Below are 22,260 nucleotides of genomic sequence, written 5' to 3'. Positions count from 1 at the left end.
GGGCGGGGAGCTTTCCTTTGGGCTTGGGGGTGGTGAGGCTGCGTTCTCGTTGAGGGGTTATTCGGGCAGGTAGGGTGGAAATTTCTTCAGGTAGTGGACGGCCAGGTCTCCCTGAGTTTAGGGACGAGATGGTCCTGATTCCTTCAGTTTGAAGGATGAAGTGGACGTGATTCCGTCATTTGGAAAAAGCAGGGAAGTGAATCCCTCGTAGTTTGGAGCAAGAAGTGAAAATCGGTTCCACTCAGTGTGAAGGAAGAAGTGGGATCATTTCCCTTTAGTTGGGGTAAGAAGAGAGACGGATGCCCCTCAGCTCTGGGAAAATGATGTGATGACTCAGTTTGAGTGGGGAGAGGTAGAACATGTTTCTCTCAGCCCCTCAGCTTGAATGAAAAATGGAGACAGTCTTCCTCAGTTTGGGGCGAGATAAGCAGAATACCCTTCAGGTTGAGGGGAAAGGGTGAGTGGATCCCTATCATTTTATTTTATTTATGATAGGCACACAGTGAGAGCGAGACACAGAGACACAGGCAGAGGGAGAAGGAGGCTCCATGCAGGGAGCCCGACGTGGGATTCGATCCCGGGTCTCCAGGATCGCGCCCTGGGCCAAAGGCAGGCGCCAAACCGCTGCGCCACCCAGGGATCCCTCCCTATTAGTTTAAAGGGAATCGGTAGGCTGGGTTTTCTCATAGTTGAGGGAAGGAAGATAACGTTCCCTTCTATTTTCATGGAAAAGGGGAGGAGAGGGAGGCCGGGCGCTCTTCGGCTTGGGAGATAAAGTGGAATAGCTTCCTTATCAGCCTCGAATGACCTGGGCCCAGTCTGGGCCTTGGAGTTTCTGGGGACGTTGAGGACAGCCTTGTCCTTTCAGGGAGCGCTCAGTGCGCGTGCGCAGCGCTGGTCTGGGCGGGGGCCCGAAGGGGGTCCTAGGCTCGGGAGGGCGGCGGCGCACTGCCCCCTGCCGTCGGCACGGGAGAGCGTCGGGGCCCGCGCCTTCAGTGCCAGCCGCCGGCTCCCGGCCGCGGGTCGGTCCTAGCCGAAGACAAGATGCGCGCCTCCGGCTCGGACCCCGGCCCCCACAGGCCCCCTCCCCTCCCGGGGCGGGCTACTGCCTCCGGCGGGTGGGACGCGGCCGCGCCTCCGGAGGGCTGCGGCGGCTCCCAGCTCTGAAACCCGGGTAGGGGAGCTTTGGGGAAGGTTTGGGGGAGCGGACTCGAAGGAATCGGTTTCGGGACTCGGAGAGCTGCCCTGGAGGGTTTCCAGAGCTCAGACTGGTTTAGAGGGGGAGGAGCAGGGGTCCAGAGTCCGGACGCCTGGGGCACGGTCTCGGAGTCCGGACCTGGCTTGGGGGTTTCGGAGCCGGGATTGGGGGGAGCGGACCCCACGTGCTTGTGACGCGGGGGCGGCCGGTAGGCGCGGCGGCGACGCGGGGCCGGCGGCCGTGCGGTGCCGGGAGGGCGACTAGGCAGGCGGCAGGATGCTGCGCGCCGCGCTACCGCTGCTCGGGCTGCCCCTGGCGGGGGCGGCCGCCACCGAAGAGCCCACCCGGGAGCCGGGGTCGCCCGGCGAGCCTCCCCCTGGGCTGGCGCTCTTCCGCTGGCAGTGGCACGAGGTGGAGGCGCCCTACCTGGTAGCCCTGTGGATCCTGGTGGCCAGCCTGGCCAAAATCGGTGAGTGCGTGTGTGCCAGCGCCAGGCCGGCGGCCGGCAGCGGACCCGCGCCCAACCCCTAGTCCCCAGATCTGGGCCGGCTTCTTGCACAGGGCCGGGACCCGGGTTCCGATTCCACAAATCCGGGCTCTCGCAGAGTTCCTGCGCCCTCTCTCCCTTCCCCCCTTCCGCGGGGGAGGCCTGAGGATTGGCCTTCTCTGAGGGCTGCCCCAGCTCTTTCTAGCCTCATCCCTAGACTCCTTTGCCCTCTTGCTCCCCTCTTCCCTTTGCTGTAAGCCCTTAAGCCCTTCGGTCTGGCCTCTTCACCAATCTCCAGGCTCCTAGAAACCTCTGTCAGCGACAGGGATGTGTGGGGAATTGTAGGGGTAGTGTTCTCCAGCAAAGCCAGGCATCCTGGACCTGAGGAAGCAGTCTTCCCAGGAGATCACATACAAGTGTCCACTCTCTTGGGATACTAGACCACCACTTTTCCTCTAGCCCTGCTCTGCTCTCCTAGAGGTACACCATTCTTTAGGTGTGCTTAACAGGACCCCCACCATAATTCAGGTCTACATTTCTTTACATTTCAGGGTTAAGAAACATCTTCCATTTATTAGGGCCTTCCTTACTATGTGCTGCCTACACTAGGTGCTTTCATACATCTGACCTCCTTCAGTCTGCACAACATTGAAGGTTGTGTTTCACATTCCTTATCTTGACTAGAGCTGCTTTTCCCTGCCTCTGCCCCTTCCTCCCCACTTCTGAGCAGCCAGTGATCCCTCCTACCACCAGAGACCCTCCTCCCTCTCCCTGTTGTTCAGGCTCTGCTGTGGGGGTGACTAATTATAGCTGAGCGTTGCTACTCACTCCCCAGCTATGCTGGCACAGCCTGTACTCCAGTCTCACCAATACAGTCTTTATGTAGGAATCACACAGCTTAGAATTTGCCCCTCTACTCCCCCAGGGACTTTGCTAGGGTGGAGAGGGGGGTGCTGCTGGGCAGAACAGAACTTTCCACTCTGTTCTGACAGCCCATTAATAATGGAAAATGGGGCCTGAATGCTTTTACAGAGTCTAGTTCTGCCTAAGGACAGGCTTTGGTGGTGGGTTTTGGATTGCAGTGCTAGGGTTGATGCATGCTCTGAAAGTGAGGATGCAATGGAGTCCCTGAAGGAAAGGAGAGGGGAACCAAAGATAGGGATGAGTGTGGGTAAATCTATAACTGAATTTACCTTAGGGCCTGCCAGCAATGAGAGCAAGGGGTAGGAGCCCAGATTTGGGGGCCAAGAATTGGGTTTGCTGAGGAGTCTTAGGAGTTGCAGGAAAGTTATCTATGTAGGGTTTGTATAGCAACAACTGTAGTTTCTCCCATAAATTATAGTGTGTTGTCTAGCTTGGATATCATCTCCTCTGGAGGTAGAAGAAGAGAGCCTCTTCATTAGCCACACACACACACACACACACACACACACACATCCTCACAGAGAATGGAAGAGATCAGTAGGATGCTCAGGGATACCTTCCCTCAGCTTTATTGCTAGGAGGTTCTTTCTCCCTTTTATTACACAAATATTTATGTAGATCCCACTGTGTGCCAGGAACTGCTCTAAGCCCTTTGGGGACAGCTTCCAAAGGGCACTATGTTGGCATGGGGGTCTCACATAGGCTAACATGGAGGCCACTTTCACTACCTGCCACTCCAGGTATGGGGAGAGGTGTTTACTCAGGAATTTAGGGCCCGGGGGAAAGCCAAAAGAGTTTATTTTAGTGGGCAAAGAAGAGTTGCGATAACACCAGAAACCCATTTCATACTTCCTCTTCTTTTCCTAGAAACAGGTCTGCATTATTTCCCCCCAGAGTCATTTTTTAAATGATTTTTAAATTTTTAAGTAATTTCTATATACAACTTGAACTCACAACCCTGAGATCAAGAGTTGCATGCTCCACTGACTGAGCCAGCCATGCATCCCTTCCCCAGAATCATTTTTTAATTAACATTTGTTGAGAACCCAGTATATATCTGATATTCTGCTAGACGCATTCACACTATATCATTTTATCCTCCTCCTGTGTGAAAGGTATTTTTCCCATATTACAGGAGAAGAAATTGAAGTTCAGGTAAATTAAATAAGTTGTCTGAGATCACACAATTAGAAACTGATGGAGCCAGAAAAACTGGAGATCTTCTTACTGCTAAACCCAATGTTTTTTAAACTATTGTGTTATTAGTTGAGCCTATATAATGCAAAGCATATTGGGCTAGGAGGTCCCCAGTGCTGCTAGGAGGTATAATATACATTTTGGTCTAGTTAGGGAAGCAGGACACAATATATTAGGTAAGAGTGCTTACAATAAATCCCTGGGTTAAGTGCTATTGAGTAGATGTAGATTGTTTTACTTAAACCTCACAACAATTCTATGTTATGAGATCATTACTGTTTTTATTCCTAATTTGCTGATGAGAAAACTGAAAGTCAGAGAGGTGAAGTTATGTACTCTGAGGTCACAGAACTAGTAAATAGAGGACCTAGTGTTCAAACCCAGGCAGCCTGACTCTAGAGGCCATGATTTTTTTTTTTGAGGCCCTGATTTTTATAGCTATAAAAATATACTAACATTTGCTGGGGCTCAAATCATAGCTATGAATAAAGGGGATCAGAAAAAGGAGAGGTGAGGGGTGAGGATGAGAGTAGAGATGAGCGGGCATTTCCAGAAATGGAAAGAGCAAGCAAGCCTAGTTTACCATGAGGGAAGCACTAAGAGACAGACAACTTTAGCTGCAGTAGAAGGTTTGTAGCCATGCAGGTTGGAGATTCTAGCAGTCTGCTTCTCTTTTCTCCTTCTTTGGTCCCAGAGTCAGGGGTTCCTGACATTGGATAATGTTCTAAGACAGGGAGGTTATAGGCCTGTGTGTTTGTGTGTGTGTGTGTGTGTGTGTGTGTGTGTGTGTGTGTGTGTTTGTGTGTGTGAGACCATTAAGCTGATACATCCTGCCCTCTTCTTGCATTGTAGTGTTTCACTTGTCTCGGAAGGTGACATCTTTGGTCCCTGAGAGCTGCCTGCTGATTTTGCTGGGACTGGTGCTTGGAGGCATTGTCTTGGCTGTGGCCAAGAAAGCTGAGTACCAGCTGGAGCCAGGCACATTCTTCCTCTTCCTACTGCCTCCTATTGTGCTGGACTCAGGCTATTTCATGCCTAGCCGACTATTCTTTGACAATTTGGGTGCCATCCTCACCTATGCCGTGGTGGGCACACTCTGGAATGCCTTCACAACAGGTGCTGCCCTCTGGGGTCTGCAGCAGGCTGGATTTGTGGGTAAGTGACCCTAGGACCTGAGCTGGCAGAAGGAGGCTTTGCTAGATTCATCACCTAACTCTCTTCTCCAGCTCTGGAGATCCCATATTGGCAAGAGCCATGCCCTGAGAACTCTGTCTTGGGTCCCTCCCACCCGGAGTGCAAGGCAACACTCCAGATGGGCCTTCAGCCTTCACTTAGGTCTCTGCCAGTTGAGTCTGGGTTTCTGCAGCATGACAGCTGAGCAGAGGCCTGGCTCCCAGCTGTGTGTGGGCTGCCGAGGCTGGAAAGTCTGCATTACTACTCTGTTGCCTCCTGCCCTCTGTTACCACACTGCCACTTGCCAGCCTTGCTCCCCTGAGGCACACAATTCACTGTTCTGTGAGGATCAATCATCCTGGCTCTCCCCAGGCCACATCAGGGTAGTTTACTATTACTACTATAATTTTAAAATTAATATTTATTTTTTAACTTTTTAAAAAGATTTTATTTTTAAGCAATCTCTATACTCAACATGGGGTTTGAACCCACAACCCCAAGATCAAGAGTTGCATACTTCATTCACTGAGCCAACCAGGCGCCCCCTTAAGTTTTTTTTTAAAGATTCATTCATTTATTTGAGATAGATTGCTCATGTGTGCATGCATGAGCTGTGTGTGGTGGGGGGGTGGGCAGAGGGAGAAGAGAATCAAGCACACTCCTAGCTGAGCGCAGAGCCCTAGGTGGGTCTGGGTCTCAAGACCCTGAGATCAGGATCTGAGATAAAACCAAGAGTCAGATGCCCAACCAACTGCCACCCAGGGCCCCCTAAATTATTTTTCCCCTAAATTTTTTAAAAAGTAATCTCTACACCCAACGTGGAGCTTGAATTCATGACCTCAAGGTCAAGAGTTACATGCTCTTTTGATTGAGCCAGCCAGCAGTCCCTGTTATTATTATTGATAAATCCATATTACAAATCCACAGAATGCAATACATTACACTAGTGGGTGTTCTCTCTTTACTTATCTCATGGACTCTTTTTAACAATTCTGTTGGCGTATTATTTGTCCTACTTAATAGATGAGGAAATAGAGACCCTTAAAATTGTTTGATAAAAGGTCCAAGGTTAGTAGGAGAGGTCTGTTTTACTGGGGCTCTTTGCCCTCAGGCTGCCTTTTCCACTCCCTTCTTCCTCATTACCTGTACCCAAATCCATTCAACTCTGAATGTTGATAATTCAGACTTCCTCCAAGGTTCAAGGGGAGGTTTGCAATTTCTACTTGTGGACTCCAACCTGGTTTTCCAAATGGGTGAGTGAACACTTTGGGGCAGAAAGGGAAGGGAGGACATCAGACAATAATAATAATAACAACAATAATAAGTAATATCTATTAGGTGCTTACTGTGTATGAGGTTCTGGCTAAATAAAGAACTTTTTGAAGTAAATACTGTTGTTATTCCCAATATATACATGAGGAAACTGAGGGCCACAGAAATTCTGTTATGTTCAAGTTCTCCTCATGGTGGGTGCTTTTCCTACCATACATAGCCCTCATAGATGGACGGCCCGTCCCTCTCCTACTGAGAATTGTGTCACATCCCTGAGGCTGAGAACCACAGGCATGGAAGAAAGCACTCCCTAATAAAGCCGGTCAGCAGCCAGTTTCCACCTACTGGTGGTTCTTATTACTGTAGTTGCAATTTTTATTCTCAGCGCCACCTTAACTTTTCAGGTTACTTAGAGCTTTCTTTTTTTTTTTTTTTTTTAATTTTTTATTTATTTATGATAGTCACACAAAGAGAGAGAGAGAGGCAGAGACACAGGCGGAGGGAGAAGCAGGCTCCATGCACCGGGAGCCTGATGTGGGATTCGATCCCGGGTCTCCAGGATCGCGCCCTGGGCCAAAGGCAGGCGCCAAACCGCTGCGCCACCCAGGGATCCCAACTTAGAGCTTTCTTAGCCATCTCCTGGGTTGATTTTGCAGCAATCTCGTGAGGTAGGCATGGCTTCAGAGAAGTCATGTGACGGTGACAGCGCCAACATCACAGAGCTGGTAAGTAGCAAAGCCAGGGCTTAGGCTCAAGTCTCCTGACCTGTGGGCTGATGCTCTCTTCACCATCCCAAGTCCTCTCTGGGCATCCTTGTTTCCACAGTGAGGGGGAGCCAGGGCTTGTCACAGGGAATGCTGTGGGAGACTGGATACCTCACCAACTGCTCTCCCTCATCTATCCCTCAAAAGCCCCTCGAGTACAGGCCAGCTTCCTGGATTTTCTGCTATTCGGGAGCCTCATCTCAGCGGTGGACCCCGTGGCTGTGCTGGCTGTCTTTGAGGAGGTGCACGTCAACGACACTCTCTTTATCATCGTCTTTGGCGAGTCCCTGCTCAATGATGCTGTCACCGTGGTGAGAGTGCACAGTTGGCTGCCATTCCCTGACCCCCACTGCCATGCTCTGACTAGTTGGGGACCTTCCCTGGGTTTCCTGGGGAAGAAATACAGCCTCAGCTTTCACCCTCTCCTGCCAGTCCCAGTTGGGCCTTCCCTCTCCTTGCTCCTGACTCTCTTCTTCTCACTCAGGTGCTGTACAAGGTCTGCAACTCATTTGTAGAGATGGGCTCTGCCAACGTACAGGCTGCTGACTACCTGAAAGGAGTCGGTCAGTATTTCCCCCTCATGGCTGGGTTGCTGAATCCCTGCCCCCAACTGCATCAGGACAGAGGAGGCTTTTGGGTTGCCTCATTCCCTTCCCTCCTCTGGGGAGAAATAGGGCCCTGAAAACCTGAGAAGGAAGAGCTTTCCTGGGATCCTGGCTTTGGGATCCTGACCCCTGGGGAGTACAGTGGGCATTGTCCTCCACTCCCTGCCAGACTACAGTCTTGTCTGCCCGGTAGAGTCCAGGCCAGGGGTCATGCTGACAACCCACTCCTCCCCCAGCCTCCCTGTTTGTGGTCAGTCTGGGCGGGGCAGCCGTGGGCTTAGTCTTTGCCTTCCTCCTGGCCCTGACCACACGCTTCACCAAGCGGGTCCGCATCATCGAGCCACTGCTGGTCTTCCTCCTCGCCTATGCAGCCTACCTCACTGCTGAAATGGCCTCGCTCTCTGCTATTCTTGCGTGAGTCCTGGGAGCCTTGCATGTAGGCAGCTGGGAGGGGGCATTGGAGATGGTTGCCCCTTACATAGACAGAGGCAAGACCCTGAGGAGGCAGTAGGTTTTCTCTGAGCCCCTGTGGTAGTGGGAATCTCAGACTCCCCTGGGGAGACAGTAAACCTTAGGTAATGCTTTAAGATCTGTCTTTGGAACTGCCCTGGGCACCCCAGAACCCAATCTTCTTCTACCTGAAGTGCTTTCTGAGGTATAGGCTGAGCTAGAAGTAGACCTCAAGGCCTGGTCACTGGCTGTCATGGCCACAGCACTCTAAAAGGTGCTTCAGAGAGAATGCTAGTCAAAGCATGTTTCTCCCAACTTCCCCTCCAGGAGGCACTGAATGGGAACCTGGAGATTTAGATCCCTATCCCAAGACTGCCCACCACTATCCTAGGACAGTCTCGATGCCTCCCTGGGCTTCAGCTCTGATGAAGTTTGCAATAACTTCTGATATCCTGTGATGGGCAACACCTCCTGTGGCATGCTCAAACCTTAGAGGCTGCAATCCCTCCTTACTTGCCCTGTCTGTCCATTCCTCTCCCAGGGTGACTATGTGTGGCCTGGGCTGTAAGAAGTATGTGGAAGCCAACATCTCCCATAAGTCACGCACGGCTGTCAAATACACAATGAAGACTCTAGCCAGCTGCGCTGAGACCGTCATCTTCATGCTGCTTGGCATCTCAGCTGTGGACTCTTCTAAGTGGGCCTGGGATTCTGGGCTGGTGCTAGGCACCCTCTTCTTCATCCTGTTCTTCCGAGCCCTCGGTATTGCTGGCACCCTCTGCTTTCCTATTCTCCCTCCTGCCCTGCCCCAGCTCATCCCCAGTCTGAGTCCATATCCTTATCAATTCCTAAGCCCCCCCCCCACCCCATTGCTCACCCCTCCCAACCCCTGTCAGACCTTAGCCCAGATACTTGGTACCATCCATTCCTGGGTCCTCCACTCCCAATGCCCTGCTCCCACTGGCCTCCCTCCTGCTGTAGGCGTAGTCCTGCAGACGTGGGTGCTGAATCAGTTCCGGCTGGTCCCTCTGGACAAGATTGACCAGGTGGTGATGTCCTATGGGGGCCTGCGGGGGGCTGTGGCCTTCGCTCTCGTCATCCTACTGGACAGGACCAAGGTCCCTGCCAAGGACTACTTTGTGGCCACCACTATTGTGGTGGTCTTCTTCACAGTCATTGTGCAGGTGGGAGAGCCCATGAGGCTGGGTAGGGAGAGGGTCTGGCAGGCCCTGGGGGAGGCATGGAGCCTTTGGGACAGGGGCTCTTCTCTTTGGGGGATAGGGACTTGAATTCCCAGACCCTGAGTGTAGTGAGGTGGAGGTACAGAAGCTGAGGCCTAATTATGGGGAAAGAAAGGCACCAGGGAACTAGATAGGGCAGGGCTCACCTGCTGCCTGTCCATAGGGCTTAACCATCAAGCCACTGGTCAAGTGGCTGAAGGTGAAGAGGAGTGAGCATCACAAACCCACCCTGAACCAGGAGCTGCATGAGCACGTGGGTACCAGAACCCCATCCCTCTACCTATACCTCTTTTCCTTCTATTTTGAGCAGAGTCCTGATCCAGTCCCCCTACCCACCCCCTTCTAGACTTTTGACCACATTCTGGCTGCAGTGGAGGACGTTGTGGGGCACCATGGCTATCACTACTGGAGGGACAGGTGAGGGAGCTCCCCCAAGGCTCCTTCAGCAGCAGCAGCCCCGCCAGCCAGGGCAGCATTGGGGATGTGCCACACTTCTGAGAAGGGACACAGCCAGAGTTGGGCTTGGTGACCTCTGCCAGGAGCCCTTCAGTGGCATCCTAGTACTCTCAGGATAAGACAAGTCTTCCCAGTGAGGCCTGTGTGGTCTGGCACCTGCCAGACTCCAGCCTCATCATGCTCTGCTCTGCCTTTGACTATCTTCCTGCTAATTACATGGATCTTGGTTTAGAATTTCAGAACCCATTGTGCTTCCCCCACCCTGCTACCCTGACCTTTGCCCATATTCTGTATATTAGAACATTCCCTTGCTTCCTTCTCAGGTACTTAACCTCTGTTTATCCTTCAGATTTCACCATAGACATCAAATCTCTAAGGAGGTCTTCATTGGCCTCCCTGACAAATCCCTATCATACTCTATAATTATCCTTTGTAGTTCTTGTTACGGTTGCAATTTTAGTTATTTGCAATAACTTCAATTTAATGTCAGGCTTGCCCGTAATGCTGTAAGTTCAGGCTTGCCCGTAATGCTATAAGTTTCATAAGGGCAGGTACTAACTTTGAGATTATCCCTGGCTGAGGCCCATACCAAGAGAGCCAGGCCAGTGCTGGCAGTGTCCCTGCCCCATCTGAGGAAGGGCCAGCCAGCTGGGTTTTGGAGATGGCACTCAGGGCTGGGCCTGATATCCTCTGTAGGTGGGAGCAGTTTGACAAGAAGTACCTGAGTCAGCTGCTGATGCGGCGCTCAGCCTACCGCATCCGGGACCAGATCTGGGATGTGTACTATAGACTCAACATCCGGGATGCCATCAGCTTCGTGGACCAGGTGGGCCAGCAGCGAGTGGTGGGTGGGCAGGTAGCCAGCAGGAAGGGGTAACAAGCAGGCAGGACCTGAGCAGGGAGTTGGGAATTCCCAGCCGACTCCATGGTCTGGTAAAATGTCAGCTGCAGGAACCAGCCTGACCTGATGCTGAATTTAGAGTCTGGCAGGCAATTGAGAAAGCTGAGAAAGAGCTGGACTCTAGAGCCAGCAGATGCAGTTCAATTCTTAACACAGGCTTGTGACCTTGGGTAAGTCCCTATCCTCTCTGAGCCTCAGTTTCCTCAATTGTAAGAAATTAAGAATACCTATGTTACAGAGTTTTGTGGATTCAATATGTAAAGTGCATAGCACGGTACCTGGAATATATAAAGAGCAGAATAAGTGTTAATTATGTTGTTTTTATTACCCTTTGACTGTCTGGGCCACCCTCCATCTGATAGCCATCTGACCTCTGTCTTGGCCCCTGCAGGGAGGCCATATCTTGTCCTCCACAGGGCTCACACTGCCCTCTATGCCCAGCCGCAATTCTGTGGCAGAGACCTCTGTCACCAACCTGCTGTAAGTCCTTGAGCCCCCTTCCAGTTCCTCAAGCCCTCTCTATTGGGTTTTCTTTCTGCATCCCTTTTGGGAAAAACCTGTGGGCATCTTTGCTTTTTTGACCTCCCCCTGGCCAGTGCCTCCTGGCCCTTCCGTAGCACACATGTTGCCTGCCTCCTGCAGGAGAGAGAGTGGCAGTGGAGCGTGTCTGGATCTGCAGGTGATTGACACAGTGCGCAGTGGCCGGGACCGTGAGGATGCTGTGATGCACCATCTGCTCTGTGGAGGCCTCTACAAGCCACGCCGCAGGGTGAGAGCAGGCAAGGTTTAAAAGTTTCAAGGGGGAGGAGTGGGGCCTGGGTTGGGGGTGATGAGTTAGAGGAGGGTGGTCTGGGGAGGCCATAAACAGGCTCAAGAGGCAGCTGGTGCCAGCTAGTGGAGAGCTATAAATGCCAGTTGAAGAGTGTGGGCCCCATCTTGTAATAACTTTTAGCTTTTTTTTTTTTTTTTTTTTGAGAAAGGGGTGGCCTGATACAAGCACTGTTTAAAGATGTCTTCTTCTGGTAGCAGATCACAGACCAAATTGGAGGGTTGAGGTGAGAGATGGGGAGAGCCAGTTGGGAGGCTGGAGCAAAACAACAGATCAGAGCTGGGTAAAGTGCATTCACAGTCACTGGGTGGTGGTAAGGGTGAGGAGCACATAGGACTGAATGATTGTCCTGAAGGGGAGAGAAGGGGACAGACTACAGAAGGGGTCTTGATGGGGTCAGAGACAGAAGCAGGAGTACTAAGGAAGCCTGTAGGACCAGTTTAGCATGGGGAAGGCAGACATCTCTTTTAGGTAAAGTTAGTCCAGTGCAGGTCAGGAAGCTTTGGGGCCAGAAGGCTCAGCCCATCCAGGAGGGAATCTGCCGCAATTCCACAAGGGGGCAGCAAGCCATTACACTGAACTTCTTTGAAATGGAAGGCAACTGTTTTAACAGTCAAGGTTGTTTCTATTGTTGAGACAGAATTGGCTTTCTTTAATTTGGGGGCTTTGGTCCTGATTTGACTCTGGGCAGCTCTGCAGAATAAACTTCAAAGGTTTCAAGACAGTTCCCTTTCACATAGGCCTTCTTGCCCTCAAGCCAGCATCTTCTCTCCCTGATGTGTCTTCTCTGGTCATAAGAAACAAGGCCCAGAATGCTGCTCTAGTTGTAGTTGGCCAGGGCATGGCATAGGGCTCTCTTACCTTTCTAGTTCTAGAATTTTCCATTCTCTTCCCGCTGCTCAGAATCCCCATAGCATTGCTTTACTACTCTGAGGCTCCATATTGTTCTTGTAGTCAGGCACATCCCCATGTCTTCCTCAGTTAATGGCTGTTAAACTCTGTCTCATTCAACCTGTTGGGTTTTTGTTTCTTTTCTTTCTTTTTTTTTTTTTTTACTTCTTTCTTAAGGCAAATTTTACTCATTCACAAAATTAGACAGAATAAAATAACTCTCATGTATTCATCACTCAGCTCCTCTAAAATTATCAATGCATGGTTAATCTTGTTGCATTCTGTACCCCCACCTTACCCCATCTACACCTTATGATCTTTTTTTTATTAAAGATTTTATTTATTTACTCATGAGAGACACAGAGGGAGAGGCAGAGACATAGGCAGAGAGAGAAGCAGGCTTCATGCAGGGAGCCCCATGCAGGACTTGATCCTGGGACTCCAGGATCATGCCCTGGGCTAAGGGCAGGCGCTCAACCACTGAGCCACCCAAGTGTCCCCACACCTTATTATCTTAAAGCAAACTCTGGACGTATCATATTGCCTCTAAATATTTCAATATGTATCTCTATGTGGCAGGCACTCTCTGTATGTATACATGTATATGAATATTATATATATATATATATAGAGTCATAGTACTATTATCACTTTCAACAAATAATAATTCCTTCTCATATGAAATATCCAGTCAGCATTCATAAACTTTTTTTTTCCAGATGGTTTGTTTAAATCAGGATCCAAATAAAGTCTACACTTTGCATTTGGTAAATATGTCTCTTTATTTTTTTTTTATTTTTTTTATTTTTTTTTTAAGATTTTATTTATTTATTCATAATAGACATAGAGAGAGAGGCAGAGACACAGGCAGAGGGAAAAGCAGGCTCCATGCCGGGAGCCCGATGCGGGACTCAATCCCGGGACTCCAGGATCACGCCCTGGACCAAAGGCAGGCGCTAAACCGCTGAGCCACCCAGGGATCCCCAATATGTCTCTTTATTAAAGAAGAAATCTCTAATAGTTCCTTCTCCTTTTATCCCACTTGCTATTTATTTATTTATTTATTTATTTATTTATTTATATTTATTTTATTTATTTTTTAAGATTTTATTCATTTATTCATGAGAGACACCACAGAGAGAAGCAGAGACGTGGGCAGAGGCAGAATTAGACTCCCTGTGAGGAGCCTGATGCAGGACTCAATCCTGGGACCCCAGGATCATGACCTGAGCCAAAGGCAGACACTCAACCACTGAGCCAAGCCGGTTGCCCCCCACTTGCTATTTATTTATTGAAGAAATTGGATACTTTGCCTCAGAGAATTTCCCAATTTATGGATTTGGCTGATTGTATTCCAGTGGTAGTGTTCCTCCATCCCCTGTATTTCCTGATAGTTAAATCTAGAGGACTGGTCAGATTCAGGAACATTCAGTAGGTATGCTATGTATTTCTTATTGTATCACATCAGGACATACGTGATGATTGGTTTACCTATGGATGTGTGTGTCTCAGATTGGTCAATGGGTACAGTTCTTGGGTAGTCAATTAAAAAACACTGGAGTAAGATTATCAACAACAAGATGTCATCTTACTTGATTTAGTCCATCATTCCATTATTTGGATCCCATGTCTGGCACCAAATATCTGTTTAGATTCACATCCTGTGAAAATTTGCGAAGCCTGCTAACTTTGTATTCATCCAAATCAACATAAAATGTTGAACAGGATAGAGCTGAGGACAGAGCCATGTGGCATGCTTGGCTCCAGACTGACATGGATCAAACATTTTTGGGTATGGTTACTCAACTAGTTCTGAATCCACTTAGTTATACCATAACACAGTCCATAATTCCTCATATTCTTCACAGAAATGTCATCAGAGAGAGAGAAAAACAGAAGTGTTTAGTATGCAGTTACAAATAATGAGATCATAGTTTATGAGATAAGGGCTAGAAATAAAGACTTATAAGTGATCTTTATTATCAAAGGTTTTCTCACCTAGTGACATCAGAATCCCCTGGGAGAGCTTGCTAGAATACATATTCCTGGCTTCACCTCCTAGAGGTTCTGATTTCATAGTATAGAATGGGACTAAGAATCTGTGGGCTTAGTAAATTGTCCAGGTGATTCAAATGCAGCTGGTCTGATGGCTGCATGGTCTAGCATTAGGCTAACTGAAGCTAGGGGAAGGGATAGTTCACTGCAGAGAACATTTGGAGGGAGAGAGGAGGGCCAAGGACAACACTGAGGAATCCACATGGGAAAAAATGAGGGGAGAAGAGCAGTAGCAGATGGTGTCTCGGAGGCCTGGGGCAGAAGAACAGCTGGATGCTGCACAGGGGTCAGGCCAGCGCCTAACCAGAGGCCATGCCATGACACTGGTAACCAGGCAGAAGGCAGCACCGTGGATTCATGGGCCCTGGAGTTGTATTTCTGGCATTAAAGAAAGTAATGGGTATGAGAGGAAGTGTCAGAATCAAAGTATAAGAATTTGGCAGCAAAAGGGAAGCAATAGCTTCAGTGCTTCAGTGGAAAGGCTTTCTTCAGGGGAATATGGGCAGGAGCATGCTTAAAAGTAGGGGATGGGCATGGTGAGGGGAAGGAGGAAGGTGCTGGGGTGGGGGTGGGAATGGGAGGCAGCCAGGAGCTGATGGAGGCAGGGAGGAGTGGGCTGAGCAAAGCAGAGGTCAGGGTTCAAGGAGAGCGGTATGAGGGAGCTGGATTCCTGCACCCCCAGGAGAGAGGGGTCCCTCTGGGTGGTTAGGTAGAGGAGAGCAGATGAGAGACTTGAAGGGAGCTCTTAGAACTGGTTCAGGGCAACAGAAAATAGGAGGCATAGGAAAGCATTGTATTTGGCAGCGGTGGGAGTGGTTTGAGCCCAGATAAAATGATTGGGACCAAGTGGCAGTACTTTTATTTGGCAGTCTAGGTGGGTATGTAGTGGGCTTGGTCTTTGTGAGGAAAGAGATGATGGGGGTGATCCTGAATTGGGTGCAAATGGCTGTTGGGACTGAGAAGGTACAGGGTATCAGGAGGTAGTTCTGGAAGTCCAAAGTTTTTACAGAAATGGCTGGCTAGAGAGTTCCTCATGGAGGGAGAATCCTGTGTAGCTAGGGTTGTGTGTGGTGGGGGCAAGCACAGGGACCAGGCTCCTAAGTGGAAGTACAAAGAAGGAAATGTCGCCCTCAGTCTCGTGGTAGCCCCAAGGGACAAAATACAGAGTCTCTTGCCTCTTGCTACTTCAAGTCAGGACTGGGAAGGGCAATAGAGTTTAGGGACAGGCAGATTTGGGGGAATGGGCTCAGTGATAAAAATAAGTTTTTCTCCCAGCGAATTGAGACTACAGAGTGTCTGGCTGGGTTCCTGTTGTATTTTTTGTTTTGTTTTGTTTTTTAATGGCTAGTTCTGGAAAAACTGGGCTGGCAGGGCCTATGGTGCCCATGGTGCTGTGGCCTGGGTACCTGTGGGAGGCCAAGGCTCCCAGCCTCATGGCAGGGCGGGGCTGTCATTGCCAGTACAAAGCCAGCTGCAGCCGCCACTTCATCTCAGAGGATGCTCAGGAACGGCAGGACAAGGAAGTCTTCCAGCAGAACATGAAGCGGCGGCTAGAGTCCTTTAAGTCCACCAAGCACAACATCTGCTTCACCAAGAGCAAGCCACGACCTCGCAAGACCGGTCGCAAGAAGGCACGTGCTTTCTCTGGGACTTCTGTTTGGGGCTGGAGGCTGATGGCCCATAGTTTTGAACTCCCAAGTATTGGAATCCAGCCCAGGGGAGCCCTAGTTGGAAAATTCTTGAGGCCTTGGTGTGTGCAATAGTTTGTGTTCCCTTTTGCATCTTCCTGGAGTCTCAGAAAGGTAAAATGAGGCCTTTTGGGGGAGATCTCTCTCTTACCATGTGGTTGGTCAGTTGCTGGGAGGCAGCAGGACCTCCTACCAGAAATGAACCCAGCAACAGAAAGACCTGTTCCTGGGAGCAGGGGCAGGGGGAGCTCCATGAGTCCCTAATTCAGTCCAGGCTGAGGCATGGAGAGCCCTTGCTGGGGCACAGGTTATTTGCCAAGGGTGCCAATGACTGATGGAACCACTGGGATTGCTGCAGATTCCCTACCCACTGCATCAGAAAGATCCTATCAGACAACAGGGTTGGGGTTTTGAGCCAGAATCAGAGGCTTAGGGTCTGTTTTCTTGGCCCTCAGAAGAATGGCTTGGCTAATACGGAGGCCACAAATGGGAAACCTCCTCGAGACCTGGGCTTTCAGGACACAGGCAAGCAAGGGGTAGGGGTGGGGCTGAGGAAGGAGTGGGAGGGCGGGGGCCCATCAACCAAAAGCTGGAGGATCTCCTCTGTGCTGCATTCAGTGTCATAGGCTGAGGCTCCTCCCCTCAAGGACCTGATAGGCTTACTTGATTTCAGAGCTGGACATGTTCTAACCAGTTCTGAGACTTTGTGACAGGTGTCTGGTAGCTAGCTACAGGTTATAGCCCCTAAGACTTGGCGAAGGTGTCATGGAGAAGGGGGGAGCTTAAAAGATGGGTGGCCCCTGGGGCCCAGTGTCTTGCCTGCAAAACCAGGAATTTGGATGAGCTGAGCATTGATGGGCCTTCCACCTCTCCAGATGCTCATGTTTTCATTTGATGATGGGCTCTGGGGCTGAGAGAACAGGATGGAGGAGCTGGAAAGTAGAAATTCCCTGTTGGCTCTGAGGACTCTGCTTTCCCTGGTGGCGTCCTAGAGCTCTGCAGCCCCACTTCCCTCCTCTCCAGCCCTAACTCCCTAGGCCAGTGCTAAAATAGAGGAAGGTGGGGGGCTCTGGCAGCCATGGGGTCTTGCATGGGTGGACAGGGAGCTGGCCTGGGGTTATGTGGTACCAAGAGGCAGCCACCGAGCTGGCCATCCCCACTCAGTTCTTGTCCCTGTCCAGCTGCTGTGATCTTAACTGTGGAGTCTGAGGAGGAGGAGGAGAGTGACAGTTCAGAGACAGAGAAGGAGGACGACGAGGGGATCATATTTGTGGCTCGGGCCACCAATGAGGTTCTCCAAGAGGGCAAGGTCTCAGGTAATGGTGTCCTCCTAGCCTCCCTCCCCCCAGGGCAGGCTGGAGCTGTGCAGCTGCTGTCTTCTCTCTTTACTCATGGCCTTTCCTCTAGACAACTCCCTTTTCCTACTCATTTATTTACCAACCAGCATTTAGTGAACATCTCCTTTATAATCAGACAGCTGACATGACTGATCTGATTCAATCCTCACAACAACCAAGATGGGGAACTGAGCTTCTAGAACCAAAAGGACTTGGGACTTGTCCAGCATCCCACAGCAGAACCAGAATTTAAACCTGACCCATCTGACTCTAAAGCCTACAGCTTTTTCACTGTTCACTGCCTCCTTTTACAGTCTGGTGAGGTATATGAGGTGACAAGCAAATCTAACACCAGGCTCTCTTGCAACCCATGCTCTCTGCACACCTGCCCTCAAGTAGAGCCCCTAGTGAGGGTGGCAGCCTGGCCTACAGGAGGAGTTTAAATTCATCAAAACAGCATTATTGTGGATAAAAGACAATACATACATGTTTCCATATGTGGAAACCTAACTTATATCACTGCTAGTTGGCTCCAGCATCGTCGGATGTCATTCTAAAATGTTTTATTATAGAAAATTGTAAAATATACAATAGACAGAATAATAAAGTAAATTTCCATCTACCCATTATGCAGCTTCACTAATTACTTAGTCCTTACCAATCTTATTTCATCTATCTCTTCACTTATGCCCCCTCTTTGCTTCATTTGAAGCAAATCTCAAATAAGATGTCACCTTATCAATAAATACTTAAGTGCATATCTTTAAAAGATAAGGATTCTTCTTAAAAATATATAACCATAATATCATTATCATAAATATCCAGTGTTCAAATTTCCCTGATTATCTTAATTTTTTTTTTTTTTTGCAGTAGGTTTGTTCAAATAAAAATCCATACAAGGCCCACACATGACTTTTGGTTGATAAGTCTCTTTTAACTTACAGCAGTGGTTCTCAAGGGGTGGTAATGGAGTGATTTTGCCTGCAGGGGCATTCAGCAATATTTGGAGTCATTTTTGGTTGCCACAACTGGAGAGGTGCACTTGCACGTAGTGGGTTGAGGCCAGGAATGCTGCTAAAAAACACATGGGACAGCCTGAGAACAAAGTATCTGTTCCATCTTGTCAGTGGTGTCAAGTTTGAGAAACCCTGATTTACAGGTTCCCCCCGCTCCTTTTTCTTCTTTTAGTGTATTTATTGAAATACTCTGGTTATTTGTCCCACAGTCTTTCCTTGTGTGGATTTTGCTGATTGCGTCCCCAAAGCATTATTTTTTCACTGTGCCTTATATTTCCTTTAAACCAGTAATTAGATCTACATCAGATTTCAGTTTAGATGTTTTGGTAAGAACACTTCACAGGCAGTGATGGTGTACTTTGTGTCATGTCACATCAGGAAACACATCCCATCTGGTGTCTCTCTTCTCTGAGGTGACTGTTGATCGCTGGGTTCACATGGTAGCCTGACCCATCCATTGTGAAGTTCGCCATCAGCTGTTCACCAGTCTTAGCAGCCGCTGATGGTCATTGCCAGACCCAGCACTGCATCCGGGGCTGCACAGCAGTCATACCCTCCATCTCTTTTGTTGTCTGCATTACCAGCAATTCTTCTATTAAAAAAGCTCTCATCAGTGATTTCATTACTTTGAGGTATAGTTCGTACAGGAAAGAATAGATAAATGCTTGATTTTTTTCCTTTCACTTAACAGTTTTCAGACCAATGAAGGATCCTCCAAAGGTGAAGAGTGAATTTCGTTGTTTTAGTTTGGTGGTGGTGGTTGTTAAAATGTAATATTACGAGTCTTTCAAGAGAGGTGCTTTTACTTCCAATCACACCATCAATATATTTCATAATGTAATTGATTGCTCAGGACCTTTATCAACGGGCAGGCACATATTGAGCACCTTATTATGGGCAAAGCATTGTGTTGACTTTGGAGAGCAGGGGTGGGAGGTGGCCAGGGAGATTCTCTTTCCCAAGTTTCCTCTTTCAGAACCTCAGACTTCCTGTCATGCAGTGACCCAGCCTTCCATCCTGACTGCCAGCAGTGCTGGGACTCTCGGCTTAGGTCCCCTTTGTGGCACAGCATTTTTCCTGCTATGGGGTTTGCATGAGCTCACACTCTTGGGCTCTGTCCCACTAAAGGGCTGTGGTGAGTGCTCACCCAGAGCATCGAGCACTGAAGCCTTTGGTGTGGAGCCTCGAGATCTCTCTCACCTTTGCTGCTCTCTCTCTTCTGGGACAGGGCCTGGCAGGATGTGATCTCTAAAGCCAGTGCTACAAGCTGGTGAGGACTGATCACAGGTTTTTTTCCTGCCTGGCTCCTGATTTCTCTTGCTTTCTCTTCATTCGTTTAGTCAGTATTTTCAGTATTTGCTGAATAACTACTATGTGCCCAGCCCTGTGCCAGGTGCTGGGAGTCAGTGGAGAGCTTTCCTTCATCAACTAATTGCACAAATGGATGTAATAGAGAATGAATGTAATGTGGAATGAATTATTTGCGAAAATGCGGTTATACTTGAGAAGGATTCCACTGTGTTACTAATGAGTGCATATGTACTCTCTGTCCCCAGGGAGCCTTGAGGTGTGCCCAAGCCCACGAATCATCCCCCCCTCCCCAACCTGTGCAGAGAAGGAGCTACCCTGGAAGAGTGGGCAGGGAGATCTGGCAGTCTACGTGTCCTCGGAAACCACCAAGATTGTGCCCGTGGACATGCAGGCAGGCTGGAACCAGAGCATCTCATCCCTGGAGAGCCTGGCATCCCCGCCCTGTACCCAGGCCCCAACTATGACCCGCCTGCCTCCTTGCCCACTGGCCACTGAAGAGGCCCAGCCCTTCCATCTGCCTTACGATCCACGCCCTAGCTTCGCCTTTCCCCCAAGCCTGGCCAAAGCTGGCCGCTCTCGCAGTGAGAGCAGCGCTGACATCCCCCAGCAGCAAGAGCTGCAGCCCCTCATGGGACATGAGGACCGCACCCGTCTTAGCCCACGCACAGCCAACTCCCACTGGTGCATCCAGTTCAACAAAGGTGGCCGGCTGTAGCCCAAGGACTCAAGGAGGAGCAGGAGACTGGATCTCCCATGGGAAGTCTTCCCTGGGCAATGGGCAGAGGAACCCACTTAGCCTGACAAGGGGCCAGAGGAGCCTGAACTAGGAACTGGGCTTTCTTGGGGCAGAGTCAGAAGGGTATCCTGGACTGATCCTCACAGGAACCCTTTCACCACCTTCCTTGCTCCTAATCCTTGCCACCTTCCCTTTCAGTAAGTTCCTTACCCTGGCTCAAGACCCAGTCCAGAACTTCTTGGGGCTATGTCCAGCCCCTTGGGAAGCTGATGCCCTCTCCTCAGTGGGTCCCTCTAGGGTCATTTTAGGCAGCTGTTCCTGCCCCCACAGCAAGGGCATCATTCCACAGCTGATGCTGACCTTTCCTGCCCTCCTTTACTGACCTTTTCATTCCCCAGCACCAGCTCAAGGACAGTGCCCTGGCACTGAGGCTTCTCGAGGGGCTGGTCCTCAGAGGGTTTGGGGTGGTGGGAGCTGGAGCAGGCCTCAGCCTTAGGCTTTGCTGCCTTGTTGGGTCAGCTACCTATAGCCAATTTTGGGGTGGGGGGGATGGTGGGAACCTGTGTCCAATTCTTGCTTTATCTCCTTCCCTTTGTTGCCAGTTATCAGGGCCATAGTTCTTCCTTTTCCAGGTTCAAGGCCACAGGGCTGGGCCAGGCTTCAGATCAGGGCTGTTTCTTGACACGGGTCACTCTGAAGATCTGCTGCTATGTATCCAAGTCTGTATCTTTCAGATTCCTGGGTCTGGATTTCCTGAGGAGGGGAGATAGTAGCCTCTGGGCCACTACCACCTTGACATTCCCCAAATAGGAAAGGAGCCAGATATTCCAGGCACCGTCCTGCTGCTCTGGGAGCTGACTGGGTGGCAGGTAAATTTCCTGGGGTTAGCACCTGCCCTGTGTCTTGTATCTTGAGCCTAAGACACATTAAACATCTCTTGGATGAATGGGTGTCCTGTGTCCATGTGTCTAGGGGTTCTAGGGGTGGGGGGATGACTGGGATATCTGATAAGGGAAGTAAAAACTTGCAAGTGCCTGCTCTGGGGCTTCTAGGATAGAGAACAGAGGAGATCTGGGAAGGACTGTTAGGCCCTCTGGCCCTCTTCCCTTCCTCCCTTCCCAGTATGGTTCCCTGAGCAGAGGGTCTGCAGTGGCAGTCCGGGGACCACTATATGGGCACAGGGTCACAGAACTGGGAGTCCACTCTAAAATGGGGGAGGCCAGCAGGGAAAGAGACTCCAGACGATAGGTCCCAAGGTACCCAAAGATGCAACCAGCACATACTGGGACCAGATAAGCCTTCCTGGAAAACTGGAGGCAGGTGTAGGACAAATAAACAGAAGTTCTCTGCACATGGCAGGTGGGAGGGCAATCTCAAGGAAGCTGGTTACCCTATGAGTTTACACTATAAATCAGGTACTGTGGGGTCCAGAAATTTCTAGGGACCAAAACCCTTAGTTAAAAGCAGTCCCAGATTCAAAATCAATTTCCCACTGTGTCTGAAGGACTTTTTTTTTATAAAGATTTTATTTATTTATTAATGAGAGACACAGAGAGAGGGGCAGAGACACAGGCAGAGGGAGAAGCAGGTTCCCTGCGGGGAGCCTGATGCAGGACTAGATCCCAGGACCCCAGGATCATGCCCTGATCCAAAGGCAGACGCTCAACCACTGAGCCACCCAGGTGTCCCTGGCTGAAGGACTTTTAGGAAAATATCCATCTTTATTGAG

At 49.9% G+C, this 22,260-nt stretch overlaps 1 protein-coding gene across 9 annotated transcripts in view; it reads left to right on the top strand.

Moving 5' to 3' along the window:
• The window catches only part of SLC9A5 (solute carrier family 9 member A5), a 28,279-nt gene that overhangs the window by 1,351 nt on the left and 4,668 nt on the right, over positions 1-22,260 (top strand). The window contains exons 1-16 of one of the 9 annotated variants that reach the window (XM_041771860.1): positions 758-1,667; positions 4,659-4,961; positions 7,163-7,326; positions 7,500-7,578; positions 7,857-8,034; positions 8,612-8,832; positions 9,052-9,254; positions 9,475-9,564; positions 9,658-9,728; positions 10,464-10,593; positions 11,060-11,148; positions 11,311-11,437; positions 15,904-16,074; positions 16,587-16,656; positions 17,313-17,447; positions 20,041-21,477. In XM_041771860.1, the coding sequence (XP_041627794.1) occupies positions 1,475-1,667; positions 4,659-4,961; positions 7,163-7,326; positions 7,500-7,578; positions 7,857-8,034; positions 8,612-8,832; positions 9,052-9,254; positions 9,475-9,564; positions 9,658-9,728; positions 10,464-10,593; positions 11,060-11,148; positions 11,311-11,437; positions 15,904-16,074; positions 16,587-16,656; positions 17,313-17,447; positions 20,041-20,510 (2,694 nt within the window). In that variant the 5' untranslated portion in view covers positions 758-1,474 and the 3' untranslated portion in view covers positions 20,511-21,477. Of the gene's footprint in view, positions 1-757; positions 1,668-4,658; positions 4,962-5,792; positions 6,233-6,907; positions 6,977-7,162; positions 7,327-7,499; positions 7,579-7,856; positions 8,035-8,611; positions 9,255-9,474; positions 9,565-9,657; positions 9,729-10,463; positions 10,594-11,059; positions 11,149-11,310; positions 11,438-11,648; positions 13,156-15,903; positions 16,075-16,586; positions 16,657-17,312; positions 17,448-20,040; positions 21,478-22,260 lie in introns of those variants that run through there. The other 8 variants (XM_041771859.1, XM_041771858.1, XM_041771863.1 and 5 more) reach the window with 8 other exon arrangements.

The sequence above is a fragment of the Vulpes lagopus genome, chromosome 10, assembly GCF_018345385.1.
Source record: "Vulpes lagopus strain Blue_001 chromosome 10, ASM1834538v1, whole genome shotgun sequence".
In the NCBI taxonomy this organism is placed as follows: domain Eukaryota; kingdom Metazoa; phylum Chordata; class Mammalia; order Carnivora; family Canidae; genus Vulpes; species Vulpes lagopus.
The sequence above is the reverse complement of the archived record's forward strand: the minus strand, read 5'-3'. Positions and strand labels throughout refer to the sequence as shown.